Raw genomic sequence first — 10,882 nt, 5'->3', positions numbered from 1 at the left:
CCCTTGAAAGTCTTGGGATTTTCAAGTTATAAAGGACAATTCAGGTACAAAAAAGACTGCACATGAAGCCAGCAAAGTGTGGGAGTAATTTGATGTATTTTAAAATTTGTGAGATATGATCATCAAATTTCAAATTATATCAATTGTAGAAACTAAAACCAAATGTAGATTAATGTCTTGCTAAAGGAAATCAGTGTCTTGGCAGGACTTAAACTGTGAACCATGTGATCCACATGAGTCCAGTAAAATATCTTAGTGGAGGCATTGCTTGATATATGAAAAATACCATGCAAAAACTTGAGGCTTATGTATTTTAATGTATGTTTTTCATTTAAAGGTTTACAAACAGAAGCTTTATGGGCTAAAACCAAATGAAGATTAATGTCTTGCTAAAGGAAATTATTGCCTTGGCGGACTCGAACCACGAACTGTGTGATCCACATGAGTCCAGTAAAAAAAATAAAAAAAAGAACTTATTGTTTCATATAAAAACAAGATACTTAGGGATTTGTTATGTTTGTTTTTATTTGACAGGTTTACAAACAGAAGCTTTATGGGCCCAAGATAGTCTGGTTCCTGATAGGGTGGTACCCTGATAACTGGTATGATGCGGATGACAAACATATCAACTGCACAGCTGAACAGCTCAAGGAGGCGCTACAGTATCACTTCACTACAGAAGGGATGATGTTAAAACCGGATGACACCCCCTCCATCTCTGGCATGGTGAGTAGGAGCACGCTTGGGCCTTTATTCTTTATCAAGTCCTGGGGGGTGTTTCACAAAGATCCTAAGTCGAACCTAAGTCTTGGAGTAGATTCCACTTTAATCTGGAAGGAATTGAGTAAAGAATAACTAATCATATGATCTCTAATATGACTTCTCAAAGCAAGGATTTCAATGTCTCTGTCTTTTAGAGAGTGTTTTTTTAGAGAGAATCAAATCAGGGGGGGGGGGGGGGGGTGTTTCACAAAGATCTTAAGTCAAACCTAACTCTAAGTTGGACTTAAACATTATGGAGAGCCATTTGTAGCCTCAAAATAAAATATATTCAAAAGCAAAATTTGAAGTATTTTAGACTTTTAATGAATTCCACTTCAAGAACATGATATCTCCTTCAATATTACACCATATCACAGACACTGATAACACGTAGGGCCATTCATCTCAGATTTAACATTGTTAAACAATGCCTTTAAGTTTATGGACTCTCCTGTGAGCCCAGGTAATGTTGGGTTGACAAAATGTGACATTCACTTGTGGATAGTGAGATGGGTGGATAAATGACTGAATGGTTGCTGAAGCAGGTGAATCCCATCCCCCCCCCACTCAGTGTTATTTAGGGTACGCATATACGTGTTCCCAGCGACCCCCCCCCCCCCCCTTTTCAGCAAAAGTCTGGTGTGTAAAGTCAATACGGGTAGACTTTTTTCTTTTGTTACGAGCCGGAGAGTTTGGGAACATACATGGTATCCCTCCGTTCACGGAGTGGGGGGGGGGGGGGGCGGGGGTAAGGGGGGGGGGGGGGGGAGGTGAATGATGGAAACAGATGAATGACGGATTGATGGTCAGAGATGAATGGATGTGTGGTACGGTGTGTATTGTGGATGGATGAATGGAAAATTAGTAGATGAATGCAAAGGGAGATGGATGAGTACTTGAAAAATAATAATATGATTGGATGGATTATGGATGGATAAATGAACAAATGAAAAACGGATAGATAGTTTGTGGATGGATAATTGAAAATTAATACCAGTAGATGGGTAATTAGATTAAAAAAAATTATAGAGTAATGCTAACATTTAGCATGGATGAAATTTAGGTTTGAAGATAGATGGTTATAAGTAGCTTGAAAGAAAAGAGGATTGATAGTCGAATATAGATTTTAAGTTAAATTTAGTGCTCTGCATGCTTGTGAATACAAGATACAAGGGAAGAAAATGAAACAGCACCATGTAGGAGTCGACTTGACTGAGCATACCTCCGTCCATCAATCCCCAGTTATTTTTGGATGTGGAATTGAGTACCAATAATTCTCCCTTCGTGTTTGATGAACAGGAGAAGATTATGCTATTGAATTAGGCATGAAAAGAACCTTGAAATATTACAAAGGAAAGAAAAGTAATCAAGTTATGATCAAATCAATAAATTTAGCACAGCCATCTTTATGTTGAAAAATTTGGACATTCATTTACATGTGCCATTCATCTGCTTATGCAACTATTTGAAAGAGAAGGATATCAATGAGAGAGAGAGAGAGAGAGATAGAGAGAGAGAGAGAGAAAGGTGGGTGAGTGGCTGGAGGGTGACTAATACTGAGACATAGTCAAAATGGACATGAAGCAAGTAAGAGATAGTTAGGATCGAGACGGACAGGGAGACAAAGAGAGAAATAAGAGAGAAAGAGAGAGAGAAAAGGAAAGAAACAGAAATTAGAAAAGATAGGTAGTAGATCAAATGACGAAATACTAGAAATAAAATTTCCCTTTTCTTTCAATTGTATCAAATTTTGCAATTCCATTACGGGCGCTAATGCGTGCAACCTTGCTCCGTCACGTCGATAATCAAATAAACGCTACTTCACCTTGTCGTCACGTATGTTTGGACCGGCGCGGCCACATGGATGACACAATGTTTAGGGCTCCGACGCAAATGTGTTGGCACGCAAGCTTCTCAAGATCTGTCTATGAATCACTTTGCAGAGTGCATTAGCACGGCAGAAACAATCTCTCGTTACATCATTGGTTTGGAATCTCCATCGCGCTTCATTCTCTCTCTTAACCGCTCAGCTACTGATTTGTCTAATTCACATAGGCTTTATACAGGGACCAAGTGCTTCTCATAGGCATGGGATTAATTAAACAGGAACAGAAGGGGATAAACCTAATCGAGTTCAGGACAGTGAATTCATGTGTAGTGCATTTACAGGACTCATTCACGTAAATGTAAATATTTGATGTTTGTAAAAATAATTTTGGATGAGTCATATTTTGTCTTACTTGCTGTCCGTGACTTTGAATTTTAAAAAAAAAGTTATGTATTCATCATAATCAAAATGACAACTTTGTTAGAAGTAATGGATTCGTTCTCCTAAATGTCATGGTTAGGGTTGTTGACGGATGCACAGTCTTTAATGAAACATTCATCATGGAGGCACATGCTACCAAACGGGGTAAATTGTGTTTTAAAATTCATGAGGTTGGTTACAAAATTTCAAAAAAATGATTGAAGAACACTTGGCTTTGATTAACATTCTCTTTTCCCAAAGGAGTTAGTAAAAATGAAAGGGAAAAGCAGATGGAAGGAATAAGAGTTAGTTAAGAGTCTGGGAAAAGATCCTCTTACCACAAGTAAAAGGTTGTAAGAGGTTTATTAAAAAGAAGTACTTTTGAAACTGTTTTAAAAGAAAATGATATCATTAGAATTTAAACGAAGAAGGGGTTAAACCGTTTTAGATATATAATATGAGTATTGATACTCACGGGCAATTTGTTTATGGAAGATGGCAATTTATAATGATTTTCTCTGACAAGTCTCTAACAAAAATAAAGAGTGTGGGGGTTATTATATTACAGCTCAGTCACAGGATCGGTATTCAAAGGATCCCATACCCTCATTTACAGTTATCTGTGTCAGCAGCCATCATCTTTAGCATTCGTCTTTCCCTCATCTTTGTCTTATCCATCTCACTCATTCTCATTCTGTCTCCGAGATGCATTAATGTGACACAGAAATGCCATCAATTATTATATTCCAAGAAAGAGAACAGGGGATGGATGGAATGATGATGATGCGGTCTTTGATCCCGCATGCATTCTCCGGGCGCATGGCGTAATGTTGCATCATAGACATGATGACCTAGATGGCTCTATTCATGGGATTCAATGATATGTTTACGCCATTATCTTGCTCAGATTGACTCTAACTGCATTTACGCTGCAAGCAAAAATCATGGATTTTTCTCACATTCTAGTGTTTCACACGTAGTTGCTAGACTACCTGCAAACAAGACACACAAAACAAAAAAAATCCACCTCTGGAGTGCATTTTTTCGTGTTTAATGCTGGCAGAAATGTCGCTAATTTTTGCACTGTAAATGCATATCCTCACAATCACCTTCTTCTATCTCTGTTTCTTTCCTTCCCTCTGTCTTTCTGTCTGTCTGTCTTTCTATCTCTGTCTGTCTGTCTCTCTCTCTGTCTCCATCTGTCTATCTCTCTTTGTCTCAATCCCCCTCTCCTGCTCTCTATATCTTACTTTCTTACTTTCTCAGCTCCCTCTCTCTGTATTTATATCTCTCTCCCTTTGCGAATATCTGTGCATCTCTCTCTCCATCCATATATCTTTAAATCCATCTTCTCATTTTTGCTCGAGGCAGAAGTAATGCTTGTCTGTTCACTGAACTGCAACAATCGTTTTCCAGTGTAATTTAGCCGGGTGCTAGAATTTGGAAAGTCAGTAGGGCAGAAATCTTTAGGGCGTCTCTATGTGGCTGTCATCTAGGGCAAAATGGCAAAAATTGTGTCAATGAGGAACAACAAATTAAAGCGATTGGGGTTGGGAGGACAGCGGAGCATGCTTTGTAAATCTGTGAATTATATTCAAACCATTTGACATTTCTTACCCCCAGACCTTCTTGCATGCTGTGTGTAGTCTTAGCATTTGGGTTTACAGAGGTTTCTTGGATTTTAAATTGTTAGCTCTTCTGGCAGGAACCAGAAGGACGATGAATATATGTAAATGCATACTAGGTAATAGCCTTTTGGCTTGTTTCATTTTCAGGTCTAGAATGATGATTTCATTTTGTGATTATTTTATTAATTCAATGAATTTTGAGCTGATTCAATAGGCTGGTTTTTGTTATTCACTTTAAAAAGAAGAAATTCAGAGATGGGTGCGAAAGGGTAGAAAATAGGAATTATTAAACATATTCAGAGGTAGAGGAAAAGCAAAAGAGGTATATATATACAGAATAGTATAATAAGAGAAGAGGGGTACCAAAACAGTAGGGTTTAAGATATAAACATTCTATACAAACAGGAACTTTGGTATGATAAAAACCTGTGCCCTTTTGGGAAAATAATCTGAATATGGTTATGATATTCCAATGTTATGATTTGATAGAGGTATGATACAGTCTACCTGATATCAAAGATTAATTGCCTTTCATCAGAGTTTCATTTAAAGGGTGTTTGCTCCGGAACAGAAAATAAATGCCATTAATTTCTGGATTGTGGTATAAAATAGGCCACGGCCATGCTTTAATGAAATTAAAGTATGTCAGTGTAAAGGCTTGTGATGGTCGGATATGATAATACAAAGATAGGATGGAAGAGAGGGAGAGAGAGAGAGAGAGAGAGGCAGGGAGAGAGGGAGGGAGGGAAAGAGGGAGAGGGGGGTCATAGGGTAGGGAAAATTGTAACAAATATAAAAAGAGAGAGAAAGAGAACAAGGGAACGGGTATCTCCTGAGAGAGAGACATACATAGAGAGAGAGAGAGAGAGAGAGATGTTGTTGTTTTTTTTTTGGAGGGGGAAAGAGGGGTTGGAGGATTAAAGATGGGAACATACACAGTCTCCTCTCTCCCCTTTTTCATCTCTCTCTCTCTCTCATCGCTGCTCTTCTTCTCTGTCCCTTTCCTCCCCCTCACTCCTCTCACTTTCCTACTCCCTTTCCCTTCCTTGTATCTTCCACTCCTTCTCTGTCTTCCTTTCTCTATTTTCCTCCTCTTTCTCCCCTCTTTCCCTCTGCTTTCTCCCCTCCTCTTTCTCTCTCTTTCCCTTTCATCCCCCTCCTAATTCCCCCCTGACAGTCTGTACCACCTCTGGGTTCATACTTACCAATCCATGGGTCATACATCTTCCTTTACTCCATGACCTTGACAGACACACACCTACCAGGGGTGGGTAAAGTGCCGAGATTTGATTAAACATTACAGCTAGAGGTCTCCACGGAAGTGCAGGCTCCCTCGCTTGGGCAGGAGAAAGTGTGAAGATTCTCTTGCCCCCGCGACAGCTGTGATGATGCAACGTTATTTGATATGGATAGCCTAGGATGGAGATAAGAAAAGAAAGCTGACAGAAAGACGAGAGGTATAGGAAGGGTAAAGTGATACCTACCAATGTTGTGGAGATGACAGAGTGAGGGAGAGAGGGAGAGAGAGAGAGGGAGAGGGAGAGAGACACACAGAGGGAGAGAAAGAGAGAGAGAGAGAGAGAGAGAGAGGGGGGTAGAGAGAGAAAGAGAGAGGGGGAGGGAGAGGAGATGGGGGGGGGAGACAGACAGAGAGACAGAGACAGACAGAGAGAGAGAGACAGACAGACAGACAGACAGAGAGAGATACAGAAAGAGAGAGAGAGAGAGAGAGAGAGATGGGGGGGGGGTAGAGAGAGAAAGAGAGAGGGGGAGGGAGAGGAGATGGGGGGGGGGGAGACAGACAGAGAGACAGAGACAGACAGAGAGAGAGAGAGACAGACAGACAGACAGAGAGAGATACAGAAAGAGAGAGAGAGAGAGAGAGAGAGAGAGAGACAGACAGACAGACGGGTAGAGAAAGGTATACAGATTGGGTGTTAACATATTATGATACTTATTTTATCACAGACATTTGTGAAATGTATAAGTTCATATCTGTATGAGATAGCAAATGCAACAATTGACTTTACCATTAGCTTTAAGATAAGATAATGATCATTAAATCAAAGATTTCTATTAGCATATAACAATTGAACAATTTTTTTACCACTACCAAAACCACCACTGCCACAATCATCACTACCATTGCTACCACAATTATCAACACAGGCATAACTACCATACTATCATCACCATCACCACTGCCACCATATGCAACTACTGTTATCACCACTATTTTCACCTCCACTATCACCACCACCACTATCATAATCATCTTCACCACAACCATCATCATCGCCACCATCATCATACTCACCATCATCATCATCATCATCATCACCACCATCATCATCATCATCATCACCACCACCACCATCAATATTATCATACTCACCATCATCATCATCACCACCACCATCACTACCAACATCATCACCATCATCTTCATCACCATCATCGTCACCATTATCATCACCACCACCATCATCACCACCACAATCATCACCACCACCATCATCACCACCACCATCATCACCACCACCACCATCATCACCACCACCATCATCACCACCACCATCATCACCACCACCATCATCACCACCATCATCACCTCTATCCTCCTTATAATCAGCACCTCTTTTTATCAATCATCAAAACTGCACATCACTGAGAGCTGGTGAGATTGAAAAAGAGCAAGCCCAAATAGTTCAGGTTGGGTGCAAGGAACTTGAGAAGAAATCTTTAGACATCTCATCAAGCTAACAACTGGGCCCTGTTTCACAAAACTTGTCATCAGTGACAAATGACAGTTTTTGTTAAAAGCTACTGAAATCCTTGCTTTTGATTGGCTATCAGCAGATTTGTCACTGGTATTTGTCCTTTGTCATTGAAAAAAGGCTTTGTGAAACCGGTCCCTGATCATCGGTCATCACCTGCCTCTCTTCCGGCGAGGTCTCTAAGGTTTATAGGGATGGGGGTGGAAGTTTAATTATCAGAACCTTGTGTGGATATTTCCGCTAGGGGGATGGGTCAAAACAAATCTTTGTCCAGGTCTTTTTACGATGAATAGGACGGGAGATGTTATGATGGAGGTTTAAGGGTTCGGTAAGAATGCACTTGGTCAAGTAATGATTGTATCACGATGATGTTGGTTGTGGTGGTGATGTGAAGATGGGTCTAAAGGATAATGATTGTGTAGAAGAATAACTTGACTACCTTTAAAGGCATCGTTTAACAATGTTAAATCTGAGATGCACAGCCCTACGTGTTATCAGTGTATGTGATATGGTGTTATATTGAAGCCCTAACAAAAATTGCGCTTCAAAAGGATCAAGAAGTGCCTCAAAAAAGTAAAAACCTTTGAGTGACCCGTTTTACCATACTCGTTTTCTCCAAAAGACTGTAGTGTTATGAAAACCGTTTGGCAAACGCAAAATTTGATTTTGATTTTAATCATAAATATCTTGATATTCAGACAGGCAATCGGCTTGTAAAAGTCAAGGGGTTCCTGACTGACCTAAAGGTTTATAATTATCATTTCAGCTAAATCAAGTTTTTTTTAAAGGATCTAAGACAAAGTTACCGGATCCCTTTAAAACTATACTTACTTAATGTTAACAGGTACACCAGTGCTGCAACATGCTTTCTACAGCAATGCTACAGTCACATTAGACAAGAGACATTAAACATTTGATAGCTCAACTGCTATGTGATAACGAGACTCCAGGGCCATCAATCGCTATGTGATCGTAAATCATGATGAAACAATATAATATTCATGATGCCCCACCATAAATTGAAAGGCATGTTTGTCTTTCTTTACACGATGTATAAGTGTCATATAGTGAAAGACGTGTTTGAACATTACTTCAAATGAAACTCAATATATCGTCTGAATGTCCAATTGTATGAAAACAATATATAACCGGGCAGCCTTTTTGAGATGAATGGCCAACTTACTTGTTAACCAACCTCTTCAAAACTTGTTTTGTTATACAATGTTGTTATCCAATGTGAACACCTCATTCATCATACAATGATTCTGTATAGATTTTTGTATGAATTTCTTCTAATTTGAACAGGGTATTAATAGATTCTGTTTATTACTGCATGCTACACAATTCAAATGTAGTCAGGGGTGCTATGCATGCATAGAGATGACAATAATGTTATGCATTAATGAGACATTGGACATGGTTGAATCAACATAGATATTTGAAATGAATAGAATCAGTACACTGTTAATTAAAATCATTATTAGTTATATATTATATAGTGTAAATTATGATTTTTCTTTCTTCAAATACAACATTATTTATAGTAATGGACTTTGATAGCCAAAGGTAAGTGTTGTGTAATAATGCATCCAGAATGTGCAAATGCATAACTGTTTAATATCATTACTTTTAGCATAAACATGTAATAGGGGTAGGTCTATTTTATTTGGAAAAAGTTGTAAGAAATATTAGTACCACCCTTATCAGGCTAAATGTTAGTCATTGAGATTCTTATACATAACATTACACTTGTAAGTTCACCAGTATCCTGCCCAAAATTATGCCTTTTGGAAACAAGATGCTCTTTTACGTGTCGTCTCATTTTGTCAAAGGACCAGCCGTCAGCCGTCTTACCTCTTCATGAATTACCATGCATGAATACACTATACTAACATGAATATAAATAAAGATTGATTAATGAATATCAATATGAATATAAATCAATGAAAATGAATATTAATGGCATTGATTTAATCAATAATATTAAGAATATCAACAAATAAATACAATATATTTCTTTTATTCTTTAACAGACTTCCAAAGAGTTCTTAGCGCGATTGAACAGCAAACTGACCACCTCTCCTCAGCAGACTGCTGGGTACCCAGAAGCTCCCCTAGCCTATGATGCCATCTGGGCCCTAGCTCTTGCTCTCAATAAGTAAGTACATCATAAGCATTTTGCACTTAATTCACCCCCACATTTATCAAATGTCATCGTTTTCTTTTCTCTCTCTCTCTCTCTCTCTCTCTCTCTCTCTCTCTTCTCTGTCTTCTTAGGTGCTATTTTTACATCACTGCAGTGATCTTTCATTTAGTCAAAATGTTTTTAATCATTCTTGATTTCAACTCCCCACCAAGATAACCTCTCTCTCTCTCTCTCTCTCTCTCTCTTTCTCTCTTTCTTTCTTTCTCCATCCTTCTTTCTCTCTCTCTCTCTCTCTCTCTCTCTTTCTCTTTCTCTTTCTCTTTCTCTTTCTCTCTCTCTCTCTCTCTCCATCCTTCACTCTCTCTCTCTCTCTCTCTCTCCTTTTTTCTTTCTTTCTATTTTTGCATCACTGCAGTTTCTCTTTCATTCAGTCCAAATGTTTTCAATCATTCTTGATTCCAACTCTCCACCGAGATAACCTGAGGTGCTCTCCAGGTCATTGAGTTTTATTTGTAACTCTCAGAGGGCATTCGTGTTTGCAGGCCACCATAATGATTTCATATTAACATAGATATCATTTATCAAAATGTCATCATTTTTTTTTCTTTCTGCTTTCTTTCTTTCTTTCTTTTTTCTTTCTTTCTTTCTTTCTTTCTTTCTTTCTTTCTTTCTTTCCTTCTTTCTTTCTTTCTCTCTTTCTCTCTCTTTCTCTCTCTCTCTCCCTCTCCCTCTTTCTCTTCTTTATTTCTATATTTTTTTTTTACATCACTGTAGTTTTCCTTTTCATTCAGTCCAAATGTTTTCAATCATTCTTGATTCCAACTCCCCACCAAGATAACCTGAGGTGCTCTCCAGGTCATTGAGCTTTATTTGTAACTCTCAAGAGGGCATTCGTGTTTGCAGGCTCACATAATGATTTCATATTAACATAGATATCATTTATCAAAATGTCATCATTTTCTTTTCTTTCTGCTTTCTTTCTTTCTTTCTTTCTTTCCTTCTTTCTTTCTTTCTTTCTTTCTTTCTCTCTCTTTCTCTCTCTTTCTCTCTCTTTCTCTCTCTTTCTCTCTCTCTCTACCTCTCCCTCTCTCTACCTCTCCCTCTCTCTCTTCTTTATTTTATTTATTTTTTTTTTTTACATCACTGTAGTTTTCTTTTTCATTCAGTCAAAATGTTTTCAATCATTCTTGATTCCAACTCCCCACCGAGATAACCCAAGGCGCACTCCAGATCATTGAGCTTGATTTGTAACTCTCGGAGGGAATTTGTGTTTGCAGGCCACCATAATGATTTCATATTAACATACTACATCACATCTTCA

At 38.6% G+C, this 10,882-nt stretch overlaps 1 protein-coding gene across 1 annotated transcript in view; it reads left to right on the top strand.

The window, feature by feature from the left end:
- The first annotated feature begins 540 nt into the window (after window positions 1–540).
- The window catches only part of LOC576500 (gamma-aminobutyric acid type B receptor subunit 1-like), a 51,642-nt gene continuing 41,300 nt past the window's right edge, over window positions 541–10,882 (top strand). The window contains exons 1-2 of the mRNA XM_030998093.1: window positions 541–726; window positions 9,449–9,573. Coding sequence (XP_030853953.1) covers window positions 685–726; window positions 9,449–9,573 — 167 coding nt within the window. The 5' untranslated portion in view covers window positions 541–684. The remainder of the gene's footprint in view (window positions 727–9,448; window positions 9,574–10,882) is intronic.

Source organism: Strongylocentrotus purpuratus, unplaced genomic scaffold (assembly GCF_000002235.5).
Source record: "Strongylocentrotus purpuratus isolate Spur 01 unplaced genomic scaffold, Spur_5.0 spur5_scaffold_4, whole genome shotgun sequence".
NCBI classification, from domain to species: Eukaryota; Metazoa; Echinodermata; class Echinoidea; order Camarodonta; family Strongylocentrotidae; genus Strongylocentrotus; species Strongylocentrotus purpuratus.
Note: the sequence above shows the minus strand (reverse complement) of the source record. Positions and strands in the feature narration are given on the sequence as shown.